Source organism: Aphanomyces invadans, assembly GCF_000520115.1.
Source record: "Aphanomyces invadans strain NJM9701 unplaced genomic scaffold supercont1.10, whole genome shotgun sequence".
NCBI classification, from domain to species: Eukaryota; Oomycota; class Saprolegniomycetes; order Saprolegniales; family Verrucalvaceae; genus Aphanomyces; species Aphanomyces invadans.
The window spans coordinates 897,840-923,408 of record NW_008580155.1 but is presented as its reverse complement, the minus strand read 5'-3'; the positions used below and the strand labels follow the sequence as shown (position 1 = coordinate 923,408).

The following is a 25,569-nucleotide window of genomic DNA, read 5'->3' as shown; positions in this document are numbered from 1 at the left end:
GGTCAAGCCACGCTCGAGAATTCCCTACGTACCCTCGTCGACAACGCCATGATCCGCCAATCCTTGAAGCGACGGACGACGAGCAATGCGATGCGTGAGGCGATCCGCCGTGATGTTGAGCCCAAGGGCGTCGCTCGTGGCCTGCAGAGCTGGTGCGACCTTGTCAGACACAATACCCTGATCGGTCAACTCGACCAAGGAAGGGCGCTTCGTCAACAAGGTAGACACATGGTCTGCACTCATCGGACGTTGTAGCTGCTTGGCTGTAGATTGGATTGTCGGAGCAATGGTGAGGGAATGGAGAATCGCCTGCTCATGTAAATCCTTGGCATCCGACAACCGGCGTTCAATCTTAGGGGCCAGAGTCTGCACCTTGTTGTGGCCGACGTCATCGTTGTCATGAGGCGACAAAGTGTCAGCGTGGGCCTCTTTGGGAATGTCTTGCGTCGATGGTGGCGACGAATGCGAAGCACTTGAACCTTTGGTGGTCGAGATCGGGGTCGTGGGAAAGCTGCTGCATTTCTGTTGTGTGGCCGGAGATTCATCAGGCGTGGACTTGGAATCCGCGGTTGCGGTGGGCGACGTTGCGGTATTCCCCATCTTCGACTTGGACAGGGAGGAATCGGCAGCAGAGGCGGCGTGTTGCTTTGCTTGTTTTCCTTTCTTCGCCATGCCGCTGCTGTCAACGGTTTGACGGTATTTTCAGATCCGACTTGGCAGCCCCAGATACCGAAACGATGCGTTTCACATCCGGACACGTCAGTCTTTTTCATAAAATTCGCAAATTTTTGTCATTCTTGTGTATCATTTATTGGTCCATATTTTCGATCCTGCCAATACCGAACACGAGATTTTGAGCTTTTTCAATCATTTTGTTGTGACACCTAGTACACTTGCGATGTCACAAGTTGTTAGTTTGGTCCAGCTTCCAGAGCCTCGATGTGCCGCAGCACAGCTTCCAACGCTTTGACGTCGGCATTATCTGAAAAGTCGACTTGAGCTTTCTTGTGCACACCACGGAGGTACATGCGGCATGCATGTAACGATGCCTTCGTTCCGTCTTCGATGTACGTGTCGGACAAACGCTTTGCAGCCCGACAGAGCAGTTCGACGTCTTGTTGGTTGGTTTCCCAGCCGGCTTTTTGCAAGGCACGGCACTCTTTCAGTCGGCACTCGAGCGCCTTGGCTTTGTTTCCACAGCCATCTTGAAAGTGGGCATACACCTGCCACACCTTGGCGTTGTTGGTCACGATGGACGTGGTGCGGCCAAGGAGTTTCGCCAGTTGCTTCTTGTAGTTTGAGTCGGACGCGACCGGCGGTGAATGGGTGACTACGACATCATCATCGTCGTCGTCGTCCTATTCAAGTTTGCGTCAAGGCGATGTCAAAGGCCAGTGTGCTTTACCATGGGGTACACGGTGTTCATGTCGATGGTGGCTGTTTCGTCCTCGGCACCGTCAGCTTCTGCTTGAGCTTCGGGGTACACAATGGCTTGGACGAGCCACGCCAGCATCTCGTGATCGACAGGACGCTTGTGCTTGTCACGGAGGTCGAGGAGCTGATGCATGGCGTACATGGCATCGCCATATTTCTGCACTTCCATCGCACAAAGCAAGAAATTTTCCCACATTTGCCAAAGCGACCGACGTTGCTTGAGTGCTTCTTGAAACGCGTTGAATGCTTCGTTGTGGTGGCGCAGTCGCAGGTGAATTGAGCCGAGGTTACCCCACGCTTCGCCGTCATCTGGCGACAGCTGGACCACATGTGTGAACGACTGAATGGCCATGGGCCAGTCCTGGGTGCGCATCGAAAGCGACCCGAGGAAGAACCACGCTTGGGTGTACATGGGCTGGACGTGCACTGCATCTTTGAAGTGAGCAATCGCTTCGTGGATTTTGCCTTGTTCAAACATTTTGCGACCCCATGTCCGCTTGGCTCGGGCAAAGCGGTGTTTCGACACTTCCCACGACGTTTCGTAGTGCGAGACGTCGTCGGTCAGGTCGCCCAAGCAGCACCACATGAGCGGTGTTGGCGCAATTTCGAGGCGTTGGCGCACAAGGGCTTCCGCGCGCTTTGGTTGGTCGAGGAGTTGGTAGCACTGCACAATCTCGTCCCACATATCTAGCTCTTGAAATATTCCAAGGGCGCTGGCGTACACACCACAGCCCAAGTATCGCTCGGCGAGGTCTCGTTTCAAGGCATATCGTGGGGGAAAGATCAACGAGTAGATGTACGCCATGCGTTCGTGGGCGGGAGCAGCATCTTGAATCGCCTTCAAAGACGTCTGTGTGATTGTGAGGCGGGTGGTGTGCTGGTCGACGAGAGCCTGCATTTGCAGGATGGCGCGTTCGCGGGAGCGCTGGGTTTCACATTCCAGCCACGCTCTTTCGAGCAGCCCAGTCGAGTAAACCATCCAATTGTTCGGGTTGTCAAGGACTCGCGTCAAGTACGGCATCTAGTTTGAGTCGTCAAGCACATTCACGTGGTGTGGAATTCAGTACCATTTGTTCAGACGTGAGGCCGTCGGCTGGGTTGTTGTTTTTCACATCCAAACACAACGACAGGAGAATCGCTTGATCGATCACTTGCAGGTTGGATGGGGCACCAACGCTGTCGTCTTCAAATGCAACGTGTTCCAGCAGAATGTTGTCGGGGTCGGCTTGGTCTCGCGTAATGTTGCGGTACGCCGCCTCTCCGTCGGCGACCAGTTGATCCTCAAACGACAAGGGGTCCCCTTCTTCCGTCGAAGCACCAGATGAGGCCTCTTCTTCCGTGGATGAAGGCACTGCGCGATTCTTCCCTCCAAAGTCGACATGGGTCATCTGAGCTTCTGCGACGGCTGATTCAGACCCTGCCGCGACGTTTTCCACCCGCGACTTGGCGTGCAGCACCATTTGGGCCACGCTCTTCACTTGGTATTTGGTTCGTTTCCCCATCGACCCCGACATTTGAACAGTCAAGCCGCTAATGGCCATTGCGTCGTCAAAGCTGCTTCGACCTTTGCCGAGGATCTCAAACACGTGCTGGGCTAGACCCCACTCCAAATGCGCACGCGCACTCAAGTACGTGTCCGATGGATACGTACGCGCCACAGCGACCGAGAAACAATATTGCGCTTCTGTCCACAACGTGTTGGACGGCTCTTTTGTTATGAGCAGCCGCTGGTGCGTCATGAGACTACGACCAGTCCACCATGCACCCGTGGACAAGCCCAAGAGCACAGACGTTACTTGTGGGCTCAGCGGCTGAGCCATACCGTGCAGTGTACGCGGACGACGCAGGTAGTTGGTGAGGGTCGTTGGCTTGGTGATGTGATCTTCGGCTTCCGAGTGCGACCAATTCACCTTGGACTGCAACCCGACGAAGTGGAGAAGGCATCGCGCGGCCTCCAGGAACACGGGGTACTCGCAAATGCTAAACGGACTCTCACCATCCACTTGAAGAGAAACTAGCGCATGGCAATTCAAGGTGTCCTTGGTTACCTCCGTTGAGGAATTGTCCAGCAGAACAGCGAGCATTGGCAACAAGTCTGCCAAAGCAGAGTCTTCCATGGCAGGGCCAGTGTAGTTGAGTTGCACAAACATGTTCAAGAGCGCAGCGCCAGAGTACAATACCGTGTACGCCATCGAGAGCATGTTGGACGGGTCGGCAAGGAACATGTCTTCTAGCGCTTGTGTAATACGCGAGCATGGGTGTTTGATCGTCGGGCGGTGACGCTCCACAGCATTCCCGAGGGATTTCCACCATGACTGGACAGACGCATGGCGAAGAACGTCGGCATATTGACCTCGGCTAAGCAACAGAGCCAGCGCCAGTGTCGTCTGAGAGCTTGTGCTCGACGGTTGTCTTTGCATCTGCTCGATGCGGGCCGAGTTTGTGTCGATAACCGCCAGTTCCGCTTCCTTCAAGATATCGTTTTCGCTGAGCGTGTCGTCGTCCTCGTCGGCGGTCAGCACCACGGCATCCATGTTAAACACATCATCGTCCGAGTCGGACTCCATGATCGTTAATGCGATCGATGTCAAAATAACTGGCAGGGATTTCAATGGAGTCTCCCCGTTGATTGGTGGAATTTCCACCTTCGGAATGTTGGCCTCATCGCAATTCTCACCGCCATGCTGCGCACGAACTTGCAGACAACTCGCTTGGTTTACATTGGCTTTGTGAGCATTATCACACAACTACGACCCTAGTACGACGATGAATCAATTGCCAACTACCACTTGAAGTGCTGCTGGTCGGCTTGGTCGTCATCGTTCACGCTGCTCTCGTTTTCTTGCTGCTTGGTCTGCCGCTGTGGCTGGGATCGCCACATGACTTGGCGGCCCTTCCTCTTCTTGGGAGCCTGCATGCTTCGCTCCATGGACTTTTTCATGCGTTCCTCGTACATTTTGGTTTGCTGTGAAATGCGCTCTTGGCGCACGCGCTCCCGTCGTTCTTTCTCCTTCTCCTTCTCGGCCTTCACCACGTAGTCTTCTGGCATGTGTTCAATAGCGCTGAGTAAGTCTTCAAGCCGTGCTTCCAAGTCCGTCAGCATGAACAACGTGTTCGGATTCGAGTCAGCTTCGAAGCCACAGCGCTGGTACACCACCAGGACTTTCTCGTGCAACTCCTTGAGCAATTTCTCCTGGACGTTCTCGCCCGTTCCTGCCTGCGCGCGTTGCCGCAAGTGGTTGGCCTTGGCGTCTTCAACTGCGATTTGGTCTTTCAAGTCGTCGATATTTTGCTTGAGCACTTGGGTCTTCTTGTTCATCTTTTTCTTGGTTTCGCGATAGTTTTGCTTGAGTTCTTCCAGGGACTGCTCCGTCTCTTGACTGTTTTGGATCAAGAACAAGTTGCTCTCCTCCAACGCGGTAAATATATCGAGCAGTTGCTGTGGGTTCTGAAAGTACATGGGCAGTTCTTCGCCACTACTCGTGACAGCCAACTCATCCAAGTTGGGCATAGGCGGCAGGACGCTTTGGGGGGGCACAGAGTTCTTGGACTTCTCTGGTTTCTTCTTGGCTTTTCCATCTTTGTCAACATTACGATCGCGCTCGACTCGGTCACGTTCTTCCTGCTCGGCGACTGCCTTGGTCTTGATAGCTTCCCACTCGGCCAACATTTTTGCCTTCTTCTTCCGAAGACGCTCCTGCTGTCTACCATACCACATATCCTATGTCATTACGAAATGATACTAAGGCTCTCGCACCTCTTTTTCTTTTTGTCCTTTTGGTCGGATTCCCATTCTGGCGGCGTTAACTCGTCCAGGAATGCTTTGTACTTCAAGCAGTCATCCAGCTGCTCCTTGAGTTTCGACATGTCGCTCTGCACGAGCTGGATCTGTTGGTTGAGCTTCTTGATTTCCTGGACTCGGTCGGCCTTCGCCTTGGTTTCTTTTTCAGCCTTTTTTATAGCTTCGTGGGCTTTTTTGTCATTTTCTTTCAAGAACGTGTCAAATCGCACTGCGTCTTCCTCCAGCATCAACTCGCTCTTTTTTAGCGCTTCTTCCTTCAGTTGCGCCTTCTCTTCAAGTTTTCGAATTTCTTCCCGTTTTGTGTCGAGCGACATCTAAGTCAGGTGGTGTGTGGGCTTCTGCATGTATCTGCTGTTGACAGGGTGGTGACAGTATATGCCTGTACCTGGACGAGGAACATCTCGCGTTTCTTGGATATGAAGTCCGTCATGTTCTCCTTCTCTCGCCTTCGGTCACTTGATATGGCCGCCGTTGCTGCTGCGACGAGCCCTCGAGTTTGCTTAGACTGAGTGATCGTACCCAAATCTTGTGACTGAAGGAACGGTGACGTCTTCATTCATTGGAGGGTCTCCGGCCCAAACATACCGATTCCTCAAAATGAAAGCGGCGGATGTTGCCGCGTTGTGATGAATTCGTGATCTTCTCGTGGATTTTCAATTTGGAATTGCGGACGCGTTCCTCCTCCTTTTTCTTCTTGATGTCATCGCGCATGCGAAACACTTCTTCGTCCGACGGAAGCGTAAACGGGTTCGCATTGGACTCTACAAACAAACCATCATTGGGCACGTGAGCACCGTCGACATCGTGTAATCCATTACCCGGTGTCGTCCCACCGCTGGGCTCCCCGTGATCCATCACCGCCACCCCAATTCCTTCTTCGTCGTGTCCAGACTGAAACTGCGTTTCGTCGTTACAACATTCAAAAATAGGGCGCGAAAATGCAAGCATTTTAACGAATTACTTTGCGCCATCTTGAAATTTCATAATTTTATCCAATCAAACGATTTACTTGATCTTCGTAGTAAACCCGTGTTTTCCTGGGTAGTTAAACGTGGTTTTGACCTGACAAATCGACCACGACTCTAATGTTCTATGGTTTAACCTACGTTATTTATTAACACCCCAATCTCAAACTTTGGAGCACCGATCCCGCAAGCGCGCCTTCGTTTGGACCTGCGGCGTGGTATCGGTGAGGTACGTGGAAGGCTCCCGCACCCTGATCTCATGATGCATCGCGCAGGCTCACAAACAGATTAGACGCATTGCGCATCGACGACTATGCGCATCCGGTTTCAAGTATCGTTGGAGAACACGGGCGAAGTTGACTTCAAAGCATTGACTAAAACGTTGGAGTCGACAGCGACGCCATCGACACAAAAGCCCATCGACTTGCCGGAGTGCAAAGAAGACGATGGTGACCCCAATGTTGTAGATTTGACTGAAGACGACTCCACCACAGTAACGCCGTCCCATCCCGCACCGTCAGCACCATTGAATCCTCAAGCATCGTATCCACCACCGCCAGCATCACCCTCGCCACTTCCGCCGCGGGGACGGTTCAACATTATCGAACACCTGGAGCAGCGGTATGGCAAAGGTGGCATCCTTGATATTAAAAGCAGAGCAGCGCCGGCTCGACGACATGCCGACGACGACGATTTGTACGACTCAGAGGATTCGTTCATCGACGACTCGGACTTGCATGATTCCATCGAGAACACATACATGCAGACCACCGTCAAGACGAAACACAGTGGATTCTTCGTTAACGCTGGTGACAATATCGAGACAGTCAAGGATCCGTCGCACAAGCACGCCGCGTCTGCGGGCCATGGAACTACCGATGGCCCCGACGACGAATCACCTAAGAAAAAGAGCAAGAAGTCCCTTCACGACGACATGTACCTCGATGATGACTGGCAGCCAGGTCCTGAAGTCGAAGCCCTTGTCGCCAAATTCAAGCAGCAAGCCACTGAATGTACACTTTATCGTCGGTGGGCATTTCTTATGGCCCTACGTTTAGTTTTCGGAGAAAATCCGCCGCCAAAGCTGTGGCCACCCGCTTTGGACGAAGGACTACGCGAGGTGGACAAACTTGTCGTGGCATCACATCCCCAGCGGTGGCGTGTGAATGGGTACATGGGACATCTCATGGCCTTCCTCCCCTACACAAAAACAACGCTTCGTGCGCGAATGATCATGCTCGAAGCTCGGGACAATGCAGCTGACATCAAGATGAAAATTGAGGAGCATTTCACTACGTTTCAAGCGCAGGTGCGTGGATCAATCCTTGTTTTCTCCTCGTTAAGTAGAGCAATACGATGGATAAGGCTTCAATGCATGCTGCTGATGTCGACGCGGGTAAAGTCCCCACCGAGCAGATCAAAGAAGGTTCGTGTAATGTATTGGCATGAACGAAGACTCATATGAGCGGCAGTTATCTTGGCCGACCTCAAGTTGGCCGAGGCCGTCTATATGGCGTTGACAGCGCTGGATGACTGGGTCAACAAAGAAAATGAATACCGGTAATGTTGTTAGCAGCATGTGCCAGTACAGCTGACGTTCGTGGATAGACCGTTGCTTAAACAAGATGATAAGAAGCAACTGGATGAAGCAGACACAGTCGCGTTGGCGACGCAGAAGGAGCGCAATCGGTTGTACAACAAGGTGCCCCTGTAACCTATATGCGTGCTTGTTGATCTCTGTAACATGGCTGTGGTGTAGATGGTGGCAAGTCTGCCTGCAAGTATATCAAGTGTATTGGACCTGTCGGGTCTGCGAGAACTGTTCAAGATCGGCCGAAAGAGCAGCGGCCACAAGACTACAACTCCCCATGCCACCCCAACGTCCAAGAAAGCTGCATCCGCCGTCTCGGCAAAACGAGCAACGAAAACGCCACCTCCAACCAAACCAGCCAAAGCCAAAGATGCTTCCGAGCCGGGCGCTGCGAAACCCGTGCATGTGGCAAAAAAGTCCGCCAAACCCTTGCGCTCCCGTCGGTTTGTAACGTGTCCGATATGGTCGTCGGAGGATTTTTTGGACGATCGAAATTCGCCTGTGATAATTCCATAACACAGATTGCCTTGTCAAGTCAGCATCAATCATGTGGTCATGTCTGTCGATTCTTCAACACACGGGACGCGAGACCGTGCAATGGGGGACCACCTTCGCTGCCTACACCGAGTCACCGTCCCATCGCAGTGTCCGATGGATGATGTGCCCAAATCCATTCGTTGGTTGCATTCGAACGTCTTGCCTAGCAGGACATCGTCTAGATTGCGGGGGCTGCATTTGACTCAACGGTGATGAAAGTGCTCCTTTTGCTGACAGCTGTGACTGCGAGGCCGAAGAAGCAGTCCTCATGCCCCAAGGACTATAAGTCGACGGAACGAGGTGTCATAGCCTCCACCAAACGCCCAGCCTTCAAAACAAGAACTTCCCACAGGGAAATGCGTAGACAATGTACATTATGCAGACACTTGGCGCTGCACGAGTTGCACGTACTTGCCATTCGGAATTGCCATGAGCTCGTCGTGGGTGCCCTGCTCGACAATCTTGCCGCCGTCCGTGACCGCAATGATGTCGGCATTGCGAATTGTGGACAGTCGATGAGCTACGATGATGGTGGTGCGGCGCTTGAGTTGAAGCAGCGCGTCCAAACTCGCCTGGACGACACGTTCGCTTTCGTTGTCGAGCGCACTCGTCGCCTCGTCCAGGAGTAGCACCTCTGGGTCCCGCAGTATCGCGCGGGCGATGGCAATGCGCTGTTTTTGTCCGCCAGACACTTGCACCCCTCGATCACCCACCTGGGTTTGGTACTTGTCTGGAAACTGCATGACAAAGTCGTGTGCGTTGGCTTTCTTGGCGGCATCTTCGATCTCAGCCGTCGTAGCGCCTTCCTTGCCCGCCGCAATGTTGTCGGCAATCGTACCGGCAAACAAGACTGGTTCTTGGCCCACGAGAGAGATGTGTTGCCGCAGCCATTGGACATTGAGAGTCCGAATGTCCACACCGTCGAGTAACACACAGCCTTCCAACGGATCGTAGAAGCGCTCGAGCATGGAGATCGCTGTGCTCTTGCCACATCCACTGGCTCCCACCAGCGCCACCGTTGCGCCACTCGGCACCTTCAGTGAATACCCGTCGTAAATGATCGAGTGGGGGCGGCTGGGGTAGGCAAACTTGACATTCACAAACTCCAGCGCGCCTTGGACGGACGACAGCGTGTCTCCGTCTGTGGTCGACTTGCAGTCGATGGTTGGTTGGCGATCGATCGTGTCAAAGAGGCGGATGGCGGCCTGTTGCGCCTTGCCGCTATCCGCAAGGTCCTGCGCCGCCAGCCCGATGCCAAATGTGCTCAGCATGATGCACATCATGACAGTAAACATCTCTTGAAAGTTGACGTGCTTGTTGACGATCAGCCATCCACCAAACCAAAACAACAACGCCAAGGTGAAGTACAAAACGCCTTGGCTCACGCCAAACCCGACGCCGCCGAGCATCCCTTTCTTCACATCTTTTGTTGACGACGCGTCCAAGTGGCCCACATACCGACTGTGCACTTGGCCTTCCAACGTGAACGACGCGACGGTGCGGATCGAGTTGATGGATTCAGACAGGAGAGCCCCCGCTTTAACGTCGCCGTCATTCAACGCTTTGCCTTGGCCCGCCATCAGCGCCATTTGAGCGTACGTAGCCATCCCCAACAGGGGAAATACCCCAATCAAGGCCAGCGTCATTTGCCAGCTGTAGTAGAACCCGATCGAAAACGCCACAATCAACGTGGACCCTGCCACGAACACGCGATTGAGGAGGTCGCCCGTCATGGACTGAATGATCGCAGTGTCGGTGGCCAGGAGCGTCGTGAGGGCCCCCGACGACTGCGAGTCAAACCACCCAATGTCCTGGTGTAGCATGGCGAGGAATCCTTGTTCCCGTAAACGACGGGTCAGGCGCTCTGATACGACTGCGAACGAGTAGTTTTGCGCCGTTGCTGCGATGAAGTAGGTCGCGGCAATGATGAGAAATGCGATGGACCACTTGAGCGCTTCGTCTTTCATTTGATCGGGGGTCAAGTTGTACTTGAAGTACAAGACCGTCACGTTCACAAAGACGAGGCCGTAGACGGGGAAGACGGCGCCGTTGACGAGTGCGCCGATGGATCCAACGACTATGTACCACGCTTCCGGGGCATTCAGTCGCCAGAGACGACCCAAGGCGGTGAATTTGGTCGGGACGTCGGCAGACGCGCGTTCTCCCGCCACCTCCGTCGACACGACCGACTGCTCGGTGTGCGTAACATGCACAGCACCCGAAGCTGCCGCGTGCTTCGTCGACGGGTTCGCATTGGCAACAGGACGTGCTTGAGCCTCGACCAGTTTCTTGTACTGGCTATGGGGGCGGCTCATCAAGTCGTGATGGTTCCCTTCTTCGACAACATGACCTTCGTTGAGCACGATGATGCGGTCGGCATCGCGAATCGTTGACAACCGGTGAGCTATGATGATTGTCGTGCGCTGGCGCTTTGCAAGGAGGGCATCCAGCGACGCTTGGACGACGTGTTCGCTCTCAGCATCCAAAGCGCTCGTCGCTTCGTCGAGCAGCAGTACCGCGGGGTTTTTAATGATTGCGCGGGCAATCGCAATGCGTTGTTTCTACACCCGACGTCAGCATCATGTTTTCCCGTTTTTCTCACGAGTGGATCGGGATGACGACAGACCTGGCCGCCAGACAATTGCGTTCCTCGCTCGCCAACTTCGGTGTCGAACCCGCTTGGAAACGCCATGATAAAGTCGTACGCGTTGGCTTGTTTCGCCGCCTCCTGGATCTCGTCCAGGGTCGCGTCCGGTTTGCCGAACCGAATGTTGTCGGCTATCGAGCATGAAAACAATGCCGGCTCTTGGCCGACGAGTCCAAACTGCGCGCGGAGCCACTTGACGTTGAGCGATCGGAGGTCGTGCCCGTCGAGCTTGACGGTTCCTTCGATGGGATCGTAGTAGCGCTCGAGCAGCGACACAATCGTGGACTTGCCGCTGCCGCTCGGACCGACGAGCGCGACCTTTTCCCCTGCCTGGATCTTCACCGAATACCCATTGCACACTTGAACATCCGGGCGCGATGGGTAGTGGAACGAGATCGCATCGAGTTCAATGTGACCTGCGACAGCGCTCAACGTGTCCCCCGTGTCGGCCGTGCCGTCGACCCGCGACGGCCGATCAATCGTTTCGAACACAACTCCGGCCGCTGCACGTGCCGAGAACACCGCCTGAATGCTTGGACCCGCCTGACCCATCGCCATACCGCCCATGATAATGCAGAAAAAGACCGTGAGCACACGGCCGCCGTCGTAGCAGTTTTCCGTGCATTTGGGAAACGTTAGCTGGTCGTTCGCGACTTGGACGGCGCCATACCACATGCCAAACGCGTACGTGACGAACATCATGCCGAAGACGCTGCCGCCACCGAGCCCGATGGACAATCCCTTCTTGATGCCGGCTTTTTCGGTCTTGAGTAGCGCGGCTTTGTACTTGGACACGAAAGCCTCCATCGAGTTGAACATTTGGACCGTGCGGATGTTGGAGAGCGACTCTTCGGCAACCCCGCCGGCACTGGCGTACGCCGCAACCGACGCTTGGACGGCGTTGGTCAGCGACTTCATCATGAAGAAAGCGGCAAGGCCAATAATGGGAGTGAACCCGAGGAGCGCCAACGCCAATTTCCAGCCCTTCACAATGCCGAGCACAAGGCCGCCGATCCCCATCGCCAAAAAGTTGATCCCGTCCCCGAGTTTGCGCCCCATTCCGTCATGGATGATCAGCGTTGTGTCCGCCACTTTGGTGGCCAGTTCCATCGGGTTGTTCACATCGAACCACCCGATCTCTTGACGCAAAATCGCACGGATGTAGTGCTCCTTGATGCGCTTGCTCTGGCGACTTGCCGTGATGGTCCAGCACGCGACTTGACCGAATCCACACACGAGGACGCCCAGCCCGATCCAAATAAACTTGACGGCGACTTCGTTGATACCGGTGGACAAGGACGACTGCATCGTTTCGAGGTCGGCGAGCGTCGGCAGTGCAGTCGAGTTTGGCGGCGGTGGGTTGAACGAGTTCATAATTTCGCCAAAAAGAAGCACTTGCAGCGGCTGGGAAAACCCAGCACCCGCTGCAGCTATCGACCCCAATCCCATGAGCCAGAGGTCGGTGGAGTCGGCATATTGAAAGAGCTGACGAAGCGTCGCGATCTTCTTCGGTGGTTCGATGGCCGCGTCGTTGTCGGGCGGAGGGATCAGGTTCACGGTCCGAGAAGACGGCGTCTCCATCCCATGGTACGACGTGTGCTCGTGGGAAGCATCCTTTGACGCCGTCATCGATCGTGTGCGCTGGTTGCAGCAAGTTCAACAGTGCGATGGCCAGAATGCCCCCATCTGCTCACCCACCATGTTCGTTGAGAGTAGTTACATACAATTATTGGCACATTTGCATTCGCTGCACAAAGATATGTATTGCCTTTCCCAGTCACGTGGCCTGACTGGCCCATGTGTGCGTTGACGTCAGTGGGGAGGGGCCAAGCCCTCCAGTCAGGCGTTCGATGAAGCTTCGACTGCGGCATCCTTCCCCCCGCTCGCCCCGTCCCGCGCAAGCTCCACACGAAGTTGTCGATTGTGTCGCACTGCATTGATTAGTGGCACGACTCGGGCCAGTGATCAGGAGAATGATGGTCAATTGGCCAGACCGATCGGTGGGGAATGGGCGGAATGTTCGTTTTATCAAAGTATTTGTATAAAAGGATAACGCGACAAGGTCAACTTTTCATCACAAGGAAGATTCCGTCGACGTGCTTGTGCTGCCCGTCGCCACCTACGCAAGTTTCAATGGAAACGAGGCGTGCTCGCGTGGCTTTCCAGGTCGACATCGCGCTCTTTTGAACACGGTCTGCTTCAATTCCTGGTGTCTCGCGGTCTAGCCGAGACGACCCGCTCGTTTTGTGGTCGGAACACAGGCGGCTGTCACTGCTGTTCGACAAAGACAGGTTGTGCCCTCCATGTCTCGTTTGCATGGCGCGCGGGTGAACTCAAACTTTCCGACACCAACAAAGCACAGCGTTTCTCGAACTGTCCAGGATTAGACTTGTGAAGACGAAAACCCCGGGTAACCAGGGTGGGCTCCTGGGTACGACGAATAGCTCGGTTGCTGGGGGGGTGGGTACGCTCCTTGTGGTGCGGGATATCCAGGCTGGGCTCCGGGATACATTTGGTAGCTGGGTTGTTGTGGTGGGGCATAGGCTCCTTGTGTCGCGGGGTACCCTGGCTGTGCTCCAGGGTACATGGGTTGGCCATAACTTGGCGTTTGTACCGGGTATGACGGTGGAGGTCCGGGGAAGGAAGGTGGAGGGTACGGAGTTTGGGCATATCCCGGATATGTGGGCTGAGGAGCATAGCCAGGGTATCCCGGTTGCGCGCCATAACGCGGGGGTTGCTGCGGGTAAGATTGCTGTACAACACCTTGCCCGGGGTAGCTCGCAGTCGGTCCAACTCCAAGAAGGAGTTGAATCGCCAAGTTGATCGACCCTTTCTGCTTGCGGCCGTGGTTGACAGGATACCATTGATCCACGAGCTGACCATGGAGGAATGCATTCACAGGAACGTTGCACGTGCCAATGAATTCGTCGCTGACCCAGTTCGAGTCCTTGATCACGATGATCAGTTGCTCGTTCTGCGGATCCACCACGTTGAACACAAACGAGTCATCCCATCGGGGGTTCTTGCCGCCGTTGTCGTGCGTTCGTGTCCGGAAGACACGACCACTCAGTCGGACTTCGCAGAACGGGTCTTGCTTGCCTATGAATTGCACATCGCGGAGGTTTGTCGCGGCCTTGACGCGAACTTGGAGCTCCGGCATGCGCTGCGTGTGTGGAGGGTTGGTAAATGGGTTGTGCGATAGAATTTGCCGACGCGAGGACCGAGGCGACGCAAAAATTGCAACAAATTTTTATATATATCATAATTTCACTTCTTTGTGTTCATTAAAAATGCGGTACGTACACACTTTCTCTCGATGTCCCTGTTTTTAATACTACGTAATATACGTCACATAGTCGAAAGACAAATAAATGGAGTACAATTTTTATTCTAGTCGGACAAAAATTGCAATTTGTGGGTGTGGCAAAAAGGCAGAGTCATTGACAGCGACATGGCCGCGGCGACACGAACTCCATCCCATCGTGCAGCACAGTCGAAGGTGCACTCCCGACGCTTAAGAAGGCAGTCGCTGGAGTGTAGCTTGTTGGTACTGCTAAGTGCCTCTTGTGTTCATGTGGCGCGAACCACAACCGATGTCAAGCCAGTGTGGAAGAATGCATGTCAACGGTTGTGAGGAATTCGGCAAGGCGTGCGACAGGGGCTATTTTAAACGGTCCGATTTTGTCGAATGACTTGGGTTTTGTATAAGAAATACATTAAATAAAAAAAAATACAGGCAAGGGATTCGCACTTTCAGATTGGCCTCACATGCCTGAGCTCCACCTCCGCGCCGTGAGCGGCCGGAACTTGTACGATGCCCAACTCTTTGGGAAACAAGACCCTTTCTGCAAGATCCAGGTAGGCAACCAAGTACAGAAGACCAAGGTCCACGACAACGGCGGTCGTTTCCCGGTCTGGAACGAAAAGTTCATCTTCCGCGTGAACGACCCGCAACTCGATCAAATCGTCATTACGATCGAAGACAAGAATGTGTTGGACAATGCATACATTGGGCAATGCCGCGTCCCCGTCAATTCTTTCCTCCACGGACAAGTAGTCGACCAGTGGTACCCTGTCACTCGCGGGAAGGACCATCGAGGGGAAATAAACCTGCGCGTTCAATTGACGGGGCTGCCAGGACAGCCCCATGCTGGCATTGCACCTCCCGGGGGCTATCAAGCTCCCGCCCCAGCATATCCCGCACAGCCAGGGTACCCTGTCCCTCCTCAAGGTTACGGCCCACCTCAACCGCAACAAGGTTACATTGCCCCTACGGGTTACACTGCTCCAGCGCAGCCAGGCTACGCTGCCCCTCAACCAGGGTACACTGCGCCTCCACCTGCATACCCCAGCGCTCCTTCTGCACCTGTTCCGCCACCTACGTACCCCGCTGCTCCCACCAACCCATCACAACAATCGGTGCAAATACAACAGCAGCAAGCTCAACTGCAGCAACAGCAGCAGCAATTGAACCAGCAACAGCAGCAAATGCAGCAGCAAGCCATCCAGCAGCAACAGGCTGAACTCCAAAAGCAGCAAGCCGAGTTGCAACAGCAGCGGGCGCAACTGGCGCAGCAGCAAGCCAACCTGGCTGCGGCGGCCCAAAGACCCCCACAGTATGCTCCCCCGCCTCAACCGGTCTACGCTCAGCCCCCACCACCAGTGTATGCCCAGCCCCCGCCGCCAGTGTATGCTCAGCCTCCACCGGTCTACGCCCAGCCCCAGCGAGTGTATGCTCCGCCTGCCCCTGTGTATGTGCAGCAACCACCTGCCGTTTACGTGCCTCCTCCGCAGGTTGTCGTCGGTCCTCCCGTCGTCGTTGGAGCCCCCATGTACGGTCACCACCACCATGGTTACGGCTATAGCGACGATGGTGGTGGAGTCGGTCTTGGGTTGGGGCTCGGTGTCGCCGGGGGCGTTTTACTTGGTGCCGCGTTGTCCGATGATGGTCATGGATTTTTTGGCGGCGATGATGGCGGGTTTTTTGGCGACTAGACTTTGCTTAAATCGGCCATTTTAAGCGTGATGCATTGAAATCGTGATTGCTCTGTGGTGCGCTTCTCCAGCTCAAAGCACTGCTGTACTCGTCCCCGAATCATGGTCGAATATCTGGGGTAATTACGACATGATGGTCGGTTTAGCTCCAAGTCGATTCAGTATTTTTAGCCACCGCAGTGTGGCGGAAGCGAAGCACATGGAAGGCCGAGAAGGGCTGTACAGGGTGGCGGAGGGGTCGCCACATCGACGGGGGAGCGTTGCGAGCGTCCTTGGACGGCGTAGCAACGTCCTGGACGAGATCGAGCCGTTCGCATCCGACTCGGACGACTCGGATGATCACCTCCATGACGACAACGACCTCATCGCGACCCCCTGTCCGATTCCGCACCTCGGGTTCTGCTACCACGGCGATGCGTTCTACCAGCGTGGATTGTATACGGAAGCTCTGTTGTACCTGTCTCGGCTTCCGCGCAAATCCAAGCTTCCCATGCCGATGCAGAGCGCAACGACGCCCATGTCGTCTTCGTCGGCGGCGACCATCCCCATGACAGCAGCTTCACAATCTAGACGCAAAGCGGGCGTGTCGAAGCTTACGCCAATGTCCCGGTCGTCCAACCACCGCGAGTCGGTTGTCCTTGACGTCAAGGATGAAGGCCGCGACTCGCGCATGAACCGAAAGCGGCAATGCGCGTATGCCATCGATGCGATGGCGGCCAATCCAATGTTACACCCTACGCTCTTTGCAGACAACGTGGTCCCGACGTTGCTGTCACTGTGTCGATCCAAAGACGGGGTCACGTCGCGGTTGTGTGTGTCTGCACTGTGCCATCTCAGTGGCAGCCAGCGCGGCCGGGAGCTCATGCTTCAGCACGGGTGCCTCTCCATCCTTCAAGCGGCGCTCCTCCTTCCCGCGAGCCCGGATCACTACAACATCCTGGCAACATTTGCCAACCTGAGCATTGAGGACAGTTTCGAGTCGATGTTCGTCAAAGAAAAGGCCCTCGAGAGCATGGTGCAGCACCGAAAGAGCACCGATGCCGCCGAGAGACTCGCGTCGTTTACACTCTTCAACCTGAGCTGTCCATCGTACACATATCCTCGCATCAACGATGTCATGCGCGCGCTCGTCGAGCATGGTGCGTGTGCTTCTCTCCCTGCCCCTATCCACCGACTTTCGTTTGACCAGGCCGCGACTGCCGCGACCGCCTCTTGCTCAGCCAAGCTTTCTACAACCTCACCGCGACCAAATCGAACCGCATGAAAATTGTCGCGATTCCAGATGCCTTCGACATCATCAACGTCTTGGTCATGACCACGGCCGATCCTGTCATCCGCAGCAACGCGCTGCATTCGCTTTGGTGCCTGTCTGACACGGAGGGGTGTCGACGCGCGCTGATTGTGCATGGCGCGGTGCGAGCCCTGGTCACGAGTTTAAAAGCCACGACAGACATCCAGGACCTGCGGTACACGCCATTCCTTCATCTCATTCCTCGCTCATGCCGCGTTATCAGGTGCATTTTTGCCACCCTAGACAACGTCGCGACTGAGTCCCTCGGGTGCGAGGAAATGGCCAACGTTGGCGCGCTCAGCTCTCTCGCGCACCTCACCAACCTCCTCGTGGACCCGACCCTGCGAACCTCCGTGTACAAGTGCATCTCGCTCATCCTGGCCGGCGAGCGCAACGTTGTCCATGTCGACGTTGCGTTCTTCGAGCTGCTCGTGTCGTACTCGCACTCGAACGCGCTGGACTTGAAACACATCTCGCGATACGTGCTCCACGGTCTGGGCTGCCTCCTCGCCTTCGCCAAGCCAGACGCCCAGTCGTTCCTGCACAACCTGGCGTACCTCCCTAAACTGCTCTACCACGTGCTCTACAAGAACTTCGAGCCGAGCGGCGCCGACGAATACCTCCAAGCAGTCCTGTTGTACAACATGACGCTGACGTTTCGACCGTTGGATATCGCCAAACCATGCCTGGCGCGCCTTCTCCATTTTGGACTCGACAGTCCCCGGGAAGACATTCGTGCGATGGCGTGCGGAATGCTCTTTAATCTCTTCCAGGAACCAACGTTGCACGAACCGCTCTTAACCCACGACGGCGTGCTCGACGTTCTGGTCAAGCTGCTTCAGCTCCCGCCGTCGTCGTCATTCGATCTGGATACGCCATGCAAATGCCTCGACATCATTTGTGTCGTGCTGGACCAGCATCAGGTGGGGGAAGCGCTGACGACGGCGGTAATATATGCCGTGTTTCCGACCCTCGTCAAGCTTTGTGAACGCGGCGACTCCCTCGTGAACGCCGGGTGTGCGGCGTGCTTTGCCCGATTCGGGATGGTCGAGTCGTGCCGCGTGCGCATGGTCCGGAATGGTTTGATCGCGTCGTTGTCGCTCCTGGCCGGCGAAGACAACCCAGACACGCTCCAGTTGGTCGTGAGCACGTACTCCCAGCTCAGCTGCGACCCGACCATTTGCCGCGAACTGATTGAAAACGGCATTGTGCACTCGCTCGCGAGTTTGGCAGCAGCGCCGGAAGAAGACGTTCGCCGCGCGTGTGCGATTGCGTTTTGCAACCTGTCGACCAACGAAGACAACATTGTGACTCTGGTCAAGCATGGCGCGCTCAAAGCGCTGCTCGTGATCTCGTGCGTCAAGTCCAACGACGCGATCACGCGGCGGATGTGCATGAAGGCTGTACGACTCGTCATGCCACCGAGCAATCAACCGACTGACTGGCGTCGTGGTAGGTCATGAATCTCATGCGAGCCGAGGCCAACATCCCGACGATGTGCAACGATGGACTCCCTTGGGCATTCACGATCTTTGCCATGTCGAGCGAAGAGCAGGACTTTCCGATCCTGGCCGACGCGTTCTGTGGCTTGTCGTTTTACAGGGAAACCCGCAGGGGACTCGCCAAGGTAGGCCGCGTCTTATATCGTGCAGGTCGCGACGCACGGGTAGGCGTCCACCCTGACTTGTTTCCTGCACATTTTGCACCGCATCTACGACACTCCTGCGGGGGCAACGATGCTCAAAGGTATCGCGGTTGGCAACGAAGTAGACCCGACGGTCCCCCGGACGTAGGAATTTTGAATTTGCTCACGGACATCGAGGTCGCGCCGCCGCTATTGAATGCGGGTCTGTTGGGAGAACTGAATCACTTGGCGGAAGCGTCGTCGATCGACATTCGGAGGATGGTGGCGCAGATCCTCACGGCGGCGTTCCAGTCGTCGCCCGAAGCCCGGTCCAAGGTGCGCGCACGATGCCTTTGTCATGACACGACCGTGACGCCCTCTTGCGATGCATGCAGTACATGGAAGAAGCGACTCTGCACATCATCGGCCACCTCCTCAAGACCCACGACACCGCCACCAAGCACTGCTGTGCCATTCTCCTGCACGTTTTGTCCCTGGACGACAAGACAGTTCGCGTGCTCATCCTAAACGACACCATGACGACGGTATCGCGGCCGACCTGTACTCGTTGGTTGCTCCCTTGCTCACGAGGTGCCTGCAGGTGCTAGACACCATTCGCGAAAGCGGGCCGAATCTCGAGATCATGCTGCTGCTCATGCGCGCCATCTACAACATCTCGTGCCGCGATGATCTCCTCGTCCACGTGTGCAAGACGGGCATTGTGTCGTCTATATCGTACATTGTGTCGTCGCAGGGGGATAGCCCGCCGTCCGTCGCGATGTGCGCTGCCATCATGCGCAACCTGAGCTGCGAAGGTTCGTGCCATGCCCAGCTCGTCAACGACCACGCAACGACGTTGCTCGTGTCGATCTTCAACTCGAAGAACGCGCTGAAAATCGCCAAAGAGGATGCCGCGATTGGCGTGTGCAACCTCCTCCTCGGTCGGGTGAATTCGAGTGTGATGCTGGCCCAGGGCGCGCTGACGCCGATTCTGTGGCTGTGCGCCCATGCCGGCCTCGAAAGCAACATCCTGTGCTCGGCCGTGCTTCGGAAACTCGCCATGCCTCCGGGCAACATCCAACAGCTCGTGGATGAAGGCGCGGTGCCGTGTGTCGTGTCGCTCTTGGAAACCACGTCCAACTTGTACATCAAGCGCAACTGCACCGCGACGTTTTGCCTCCTCGCGAGAAAACACAGCGTCAAGCCGTCGTTGGCCGCCAATGGCGTGATCTCGCTCACTTTGGATCTCCTCGACGACTTGAAGAAGCCGTCGACGATTAAGAGCCCGGTCACGACCAGCATCGAGAAGATGAGCATCGACCTCGTCACGTCCCTCGCCGAGTTTGTCCGACCAAACGTCGCCGGCGAACAGCACATTTCGTCCATGCTGTTCCAGCTCATCGACGTCGAGGACGGAGGGTACGTACGCAGCACGGCGTGCGAGTGGGAGCAAGACCGGGAATTCCTCGTCCGGGCGCAGGATGGACCGCTCCCGCTAGCAAAACCATCCGCTGCAAGACAACTCCGCACGGCGGACATCCCCACCCTCCATGTTCCGCTGTTTCCGATTCTGTCGCAGGGATATTCCGAGGGCTTTACCGTATCTCGCGATCAATTGGTGATGCGCAAGCTCGAGAGTGTTGTCCCGACTATCGACGATGCGTATGGCCACCGCAACTCGGCGGACAAAATGGAAGACAACCTCGACGTCCTTCGAAAAGTTCTCTTGTCCCACACCAACCAAGGCAATGCGATTCGATCTGCCGGATGGAAGAAGCTCGTGTCGATGGAGTTTTCCAGCCAAAAGATGTTTCCAAAGCTCCGAACGCCGTTCGCCCCCATGGCAGTCAACGCTTCAACCGGGACGCCAGACGTTGACAAGGTCGACATCAAACCCGACAACGCGCCACCACCCCCCATGTCCAAGGACAAGGTCCTATGGCGAACACCACCAGTGTTTGATGGGAAGAAGAGCGCGGATGAAGCAGGAGGTGGAGCCATCAAGTCGATTGCGAGCTTCACTATCCAGCATGCTGTGCTTGGGTCGCCAATTCGAGCATCCCCTCGCGTTGGCACGCCCGGCCGACGAGTGCGGTTAGCCCCCGTCGACGAGAAAATGTCGTAACGTAAGAACTCCGTGCTCGAGTCATCGACCGTGCGTACATGAATCGCTTGCACTGTCATTGCGTTTATGAAAGCGCCAGTCGCTCCATTTCAGCCCAGCAGCATGACGACCATCTTTCCGCCGCGTGCAGCAGTTTGCGCTGTGGAAATCTTTCGAGGTGCTCGCGTACCGTGTGGATGGACTGCTGGCCATCCATTCAACATGGTCCCCAGTTGGCTGCTCGAATGGCTGATGAAACTTCCCTTAAAGCACGCCACGCTGGAATTGCCAATTTGGGAAACGCCATGCGCGCTTCAAACATGGTCATCATTGGCGCGTCGAAAGGATGGATTCGTTCCATTGTTTGACAGAACGTGACCTCACCTGCCATGGCAGACGACAATGGGTGGGATTGGTGTGGATAATGTTGCAAGTGCGTCGACAGTTCCTGTGCTGGTAGTTTCCGAGCGCGACCTCACGCCGCGGTTTGGTGGACCTTGAGAAACCACGTCGTCGTTCGCAATGTTATCCGTCCAAGCGAGGCCGCTTGTTTGTGCCTTCCAAGTGCTTCACGACCGCCTTTTCGTCGAGTAAGATGCTCGCCACGGTCGTAGACTCCTCGACGGGCTGGGCCATGAGGCTCAGGTACTTTTTCGACATGTGCACGGCCATGTCGACGCTCAGATTCAAGTGCGACTCGAGCAGAAACTGGTTGATCCACGGCGGCAACTTGGATCGTTTGTCGAGGCGATTGTATCGGGAATCGGCAAACACGATGATGCCATAGTCTGCCTTGGATCGAATGACGCGGCCGGCGCATTGCGCCGCTTGGCGAAGCGCGTCAAACGTTAAAAAGTCCCCTTCCTTGATGTGGTGTGTGTACCGGAGGTACTCGAGGCGAGCACGAAGTTTGTTGGACAGCGTGTACTGGAACGGGATTCCAAACAAGAGCACGGCGCGGCCGTAGTGTCTGTCGAAATCGATCCCTTCCGCGACCTTGCCGCGTGCAACGGAGAAAAACACTGCGCCGCGCCCGATTTCGCACGCGCGCTTGTAGTTGTCGAGTGCGAGCGTCGTCTCGACAATGTCTTTCGTCTCAATGAAGATCAGTTTGTGAGCGAGGACCTTTTTTAGGACCCCCAAGACGTCCCATTGCTGAATGATGCTCTCCATGTACATGTACGACGGAAAGAAGCACACCATGCCGTCCGGTACACACGCCGCCATCTCGAGCAGCAGCCCACCGTAGTTGCGAACGACACTCAAATCGTCGCGTAGGTCGAACTTGGTGCTCACAGGCATCTGGTCACTTCCACGCGTGATAACCAGCGGGCAAATGCACGATCGATACACCGACATGGGCAAAGATTCGCGCACAACAGGCGAAAAGTTGAGCAAGCGCGGGTACAAATCGATCGGGGACAGTGTCCCTGATGTCAGCACCACCGTCGAGAACCTACCACACCACCACATTCAGTGAAGTAACGCAGTAGTCGTGTACAAGCGTGACAGGTCTACCGTTCAAACACGGGTCGCATGGCCAGCGACGCATCGAGGCATGCGAGCTGCAATATCGGCTGGGGTTGATTGAATTCGTCCGTGGGTTCCAAGATGAGCATAAAGCCTTCTGTGTACGTGGCCACGAGGGTGGCAAAGTTGGCGACTTGAGACAGCGACGTAAACTCTTCCAAGTTTGTGACTTCGAGTGTTCGAAGCAGCGTGTTCAGCCGAGAGTAGCAAAACTTGAGCGGCTTCACGTCGATCGCGACTTCCGTTTGCATCGTGTGGAGGAACGCAGCGGGCGTTTCCGACTCGACCTGGCGCACCTTAATGCGTTTGCGCAGGTATTCAATCACTCGTCGAAGGAACGCGAGAAAATGTTCCGCCCGACGAATGTTACCTATAAAGCACAACCATCGCGTCAGGGGGACCTTCATGCATTGCCAAGACTTTCAGGAAAATGAATCAGAGTACCAGGAATGGCTTCTTCCAGCACATCGGCAGGCAGGACCGGGTTCGCAGTCGCGAGGTCGCTTGTCTCAGATACACCCACAACTGTTCCGCTCGACCGCAGTCCTTCCACTAGGCGACGATATTCCGCATCCAGCTTGGCCTTGTCTGCTTGCTTCATGCGGCTGACGGCAGTGCTAACCGTGGTCTTCAGCTGGACTCCAACAACGTAACGAGACAAAGTGTACCTGATCGTGGTGAGGTTGCGAGAGGCCCTGTCCAGCGCCCGCCGATTCAGCGTGACACTGAGCGCTTCGATGCACACGTTGTCGATGTTGTGGGCCTCGTCGAACACGACGATGCAGTCGCGCTCGAGCGATCGAGACACCATCTGAGATACTTTGGGATCGAGCATGTACTGGTAGTTGTACACGACGACGTCGGCAGTTCCGATCGCTTGGCGAGTCATGAAGTACGGGCACCACCCGCGCTGGGTGCCCATTGTCTTAAGATCATCCAACGTGTACACTCCGCTCTCGAGCACTTGGTCGTCCGTCGATCGTCGGTCGTAGTTTTCGTAAAAGCTGCATGTTTCCACGTTCATGCCAGCTTGCGCACGGCCACGCACCCACGACGCCGTCATTTGCCGACACTGGCCATCCACGGTTTCGCCGTCGGGGTTGTTCATGACGCGGGGATGCACGCACATGTTACGACGAGAACTTAGACATACTGCCGTGATGATGGATGATTGCGCGCCCAACATCTCGGCTCTGTATTTCATCACGTGCTTGATTTCCTCCACACATTTGGACATTTCGGGCACTGTACGCGTGCAGTAGATGAGCTTGCCTGTCGTTTGCGGATGTGCGTACTATAGCGCCCCATCGTAGCATGAATGCGATATCCACATGTGCTGCATGTACATGTGAGGTTTCCTACCTTGTACGACAACACGAGGGAGAGCAGCGCTACGGTCTTGCCTGTTCCTGTAGGCATTTCAAGCATGGCATGTCCCTTGGCGTCCAGAGCACGTTTGAGCTCACGCATGTACGTGACCTGTTCGGCATACACGCGGGGGTACGGAAACAGCACCTCGAGCCCTTCGATTTCTAGCCGCATCTTCCCGCTCTCGTCAAGTCGCCAACAATTTGCAATGATGCAAGCACCTTTAACAACTAATAATTGCTTATATTAAATATTCTTGTTAATTGATATTCATAAAACCTTTGATATCGCATAGAGCACATGAATTTCGTTCTCGCGCCAAATTTGCTAAGCTTGCTTCCGCAGTGTCCACGGCGGCATGGACTGCCCACGTGAGCCCCCTCCTGCATACTTCCTCCACCACTCAAGCAAGCCACAATGTCACGTTGGCAAAGTCAACAGGGTTCATGGCTAGCACGTGTTCAGTCACGTGGTCGTGATCCTGAGCTACATCGAACTCACACTCAGCTGACAGGTTTGCACACATGCGAATTAGATATCTATACAGTCGTGGCGCGAGACACCACATTATTACACGCTACGTACGAGCGAGTGTTGAACTAGTGTTGGACGAATCCCTTGGACACGACGTTGAGGACGAGCTCCGATGGGGCAGTGGTAAAGAGCGACGCAGGATAGACGGCAGCGCCCCATTCCGGATGAATCAAGATCTTGCACATGCCAGCGCTCAAGCAATTGTACCGCAAAAGCACTTCGACGCCGTCCACTTCACTGTACACTTTGTTTGAGTTGAGCGCCAACATCTACTCCCAACCATGAGAAACGAAATGAGGGCAGCAAACTGCCCAACCGTGATAACTTACCGGCAACCCAGAGCAAGGGTCGATGAAGTCTGCCCAATGCCCCGCGGCCGTCAATGCTGCGGCCACTTCATGTGCCCACTTGACAAAGTTCTCCAGCAGGCGATCTTTCTCCTTGTCGGCTTCTTCGCCGAACTGAGCCAAGTCCACGCTGGCACGTTGATTTGTGACAACAGCAAGCACATGACACTCCTTCTTGAGTGTGTTGGGGAACACGTGCACGAGTTCTCGCATCATAGTGCGAGGGCATTCATGCACAGAAACCTCCAGGCCGCTTGTTGTCATGGTGGGCTGGAGGAGGATTAAATGGCGAGGCTGTCGCACTGGTCGCTGGATGTCAGTGGTAGACAACAACTCAATTGATGCGTCTTCGTCTGTGGGGCGGGCCATTCTGTCGTCGGGGTCGGCTCTGTTGTGCTGCTGGAGGTGTCCTTGTTGCGGGCGGCCGACGATGTCATGCTGATTGATTCACTTCACTTCGAACTTCGCTTTTTCAACCTCAACGAATTCAAATCCAATAAATGAATCGAAGTTGGCGATTTACAATTGGCCAATCAGGTGTTAGGACACGACCAGTCTGGTCAATCAAAATCGACGTAGGAATGTGGATCCACCGTGCGCAGCCAACCAATGGAATTTCGAAGCGCCGATATGATTGGTTGATCTTGCGAATTCTGCATTTTGGCCAATGGAATCTCATTATCTACAAGCACCGTGGATTGCATCGACTTTATGTTGTTTGATACAGTGTGGGTTCTTGGATTTGAATGATTTCTAAATAGATGACGGATTTTGCCTGTTAAAAATAAACGAATTCATCG

At 55.1% G+C, this 25,569-nt stretch overlaps 10 protein-coding genes across 14 annotated transcripts; 3 read left to right on the top strand and 7 right to left on the bottom strand.

Moving 5' to 3' along the window:
• Nucleotides 1–24: 24 nt before the first annotated feature.
• H310_05959 (hypothetical protein) lies at nucleotides 25–672 on the bottom strand (the record flags this gene model as incomplete). Its single annotated transcript, XM_008870833.1, has 1 exon — nucleotides 25–672. One exon carries the CDS (start codon nucleotides 670–672, stop codon nucleotides 25–27), a length of 648 nt encoding a protein of 215 aa, XP_008869055.1.
• Nucleotides 673–777: 105 nt separating this feature from the next.
• Nucleotides 778–4,016, bottom strand: H310_05958 (hypothetical protein). Its single transcript, XM_008870832.1, has 3 exons — nucleotides 2,502–4,016; nucleotides 1,406–2,455; nucleotides 778–1,358 (listed from the first exon to the last, which is right to left on the bottom strand). Exons 1-3 carry the CDS (start codon nucleotides 3,999–4,001, stop codon nucleotides 912–914), a joined length of 2,997 nt encoding a protein of 998 aa, XP_008869054.1. The 5' UTR covers nucleotides 4,002–4,016; the 3' UTR covers nucleotides 778–911.
• Nucleotides 4,017–4,110: 94 nt separating this feature from the next.
• On the bottom strand, nucleotides 4,111–6,126 carry H310_05957 (hypothetical protein). The gene is made up of 5 exons (XM_008870831.1): nucleotides 6,055–6,126; nucleotides 5,822–5,997; nucleotides 5,622–5,768; nucleotides 5,192–5,550; nucleotides 4,111–5,138 (listed from the first exon to the last, which is right to left on the bottom strand). Exons 1-5 carry the CDS (start codon nucleotides 6,089–6,091, stop codon nucleotides 4,217–4,219), a joined length of 1,641 nt encoding a protein of 546 aa, XP_008869053.1. The 5' UTR covers nucleotides 6,092–6,126; the 3' UTR covers nucleotides 4,111–4,216.
• A 239-nt stretch (nucleotides 6,127–6,365) lies between these two features.
• Nucleotides 6,366–8,333, top strand: H310_05956 (hypothetical protein). 5 transcript variants are annotated; one of them, XM_008870827.1, is made up of 7 exons: nucleotides 6,366–6,430; nucleotides 6,494–7,214; nucleotides 7,260–7,510; nucleotides 7,567–7,627; nucleotides 7,674–7,761; nucleotides 7,810–7,903; nucleotides 7,961–8,333. In XM_008870827.1, the coding sequence occupies exons 2-7, from the start codon at nucleotides 6,515–6,517 to the stop codon at nucleotides 8,306–8,308; spliced, it is 1,542 nt and encodes a 513-aa protein (XP_008869049.1). In that variant the 5' UTR covers nucleotides 6,366–6,430; nucleotides 6,494–6,514; the 3' UTR covers nucleotides 8,309–8,333. The 5 variants fall into 5 exon arrangements, with proteins under 5 accessions (XP_008869049.1, XP_008869048.1, XP_008869050.1 ...); XM_008870826.1 differs by having other exon boundaries at nucleotides 6,477–7,214; XM_008870828.1 differs by having other exon boundaries at nucleotides 7,810–8,333.
• Nucleotides 8,334–8,686: 353 nt separating this feature from the next.
• On the bottom strand, nucleotides 8,687–12,684 carry H310_05955 (hypothetical protein). Its single transcript, XM_008870825.1, has 2 exons — nucleotides 10,956–12,684; nucleotides 8,687–10,890 (listed from the first exon to the last, which is right to left on the bottom strand). Exons 1-2 carry the CDS (start codon nucleotides 12,603–12,605, stop codon nucleotides 8,704–8,706), a joined length of 3,837 nt encoding a protein of 1,278 aa, XP_008869047.1. The 5' UTR covers nucleotides 12,606–12,684; the 3' UTR covers nucleotides 8,687–8,703.
• Nucleotides 12,685–12,977: 293 nt separating this feature from the next.
• H310_05954 (hypothetical protein) lies at nucleotides 12,978–14,200 on the bottom strand. Its single transcript, XM_008870824.1, has one exon. The coding sequence runs from the start codon at nucleotides 14,134–14,136 to the stop codon at nucleotides 13,360–13,362; it is 777 nt and encodes a 258-aa protein (XP_008869046.1). The 5' UTR covers nucleotides 14,137–14,200; the 3' UTR covers nucleotides 12,978–13,359.
• Nucleotides 14,201–14,375: 175 nt separating this feature from the next.
• Nucleotides 14,376–15,971, top strand: H310_05953 (hypothetical protein; the record flags this gene model as incomplete). The annotated part of the gene is made up of 1 exon (XM_008870823.1): nucleotides 14,376–15,971. The coding sequence occupies exon 1, from the start codon at nucleotides 14,745–14,747 to the stop codon at nucleotides 15,969–15,971; it is 1,227 nt and encodes a 408-aa protein (XP_008869045.1). The 5' UTR covers nucleotides 14,376–14,744.
• A 102-nt stretch (nucleotides 15,972–16,073) lies between these two features.
• Nucleotides 16,074–21,011, top strand: H310_05952 (hypothetical protein; the record flags this gene model as incomplete). The annotated part of the gene is made up of 9 exons (XM_008870822.1): nucleotides 16,074–16,090; nucleotides 16,134–17,110; nucleotides 17,161–17,437; nucleotides 17,486–18,665; nucleotides 18,719–18,889; nucleotides 18,933–19,008; nucleotides 19,056–19,222; nucleotides 19,282–19,431; nucleotides 19,488–21,011. 9 exons carry the CDS (start codon nucleotides 16,074–16,076, stop codon nucleotides 21,009–21,011), a joined length of 4,539 nt encoding a protein of 1,512 aa, XP_008869044.1.
• Nucleotides 21,012–21,107: 96 nt separating this feature from the next.
• H310_05951 (hypothetical protein) lies at nucleotides 21,108–24,085 on the bottom strand. The gene is made up of 5 exons (XM_008870821.1): nucleotides 23,883–24,085; nucleotides 23,189–23,814; nucleotides 22,965–23,137; nucleotides 22,509–22,890; nucleotides 21,108–22,446 (listed from the first exon to the last, which is right to left on the bottom strand). Exons 1-5 carry the CDS (start codon nucleotides 24,060–24,062, stop codon nucleotides 21,516–21,518), a joined length of 2,292 nt encoding a protein of 763 aa, XP_008869043.1. The 5' UTR covers nucleotides 24,063–24,085; the 3' UTR covers nucleotides 21,108–21,515.
• A 311-nt stretch (nucleotides 24,086–24,396) lies between these two features.
• On the bottom strand, nucleotides 24,397–25,221 carry H310_05950 (hypothetical protein). Its single transcript, XM_008870820.1, has 2 exons — nucleotides 24,752–25,221; nucleotides 24,397–24,691 (listed from the first exon to the last, which is right to left on the bottom strand). The coding sequence occupies exons 1-2, from the start codon at nucleotides 25,136–25,138 to the stop codon at nucleotides 24,488–24,490; spliced, it is 591 nt and encodes a 196-aa protein (XP_008869042.1). The 5' UTR covers nucleotides 25,139–25,221; the 3' UTR covers nucleotides 24,397–24,487.
• Between the last annotated feature and the right edge of the window lie 348 nt (nucleotides 25,222–25,569).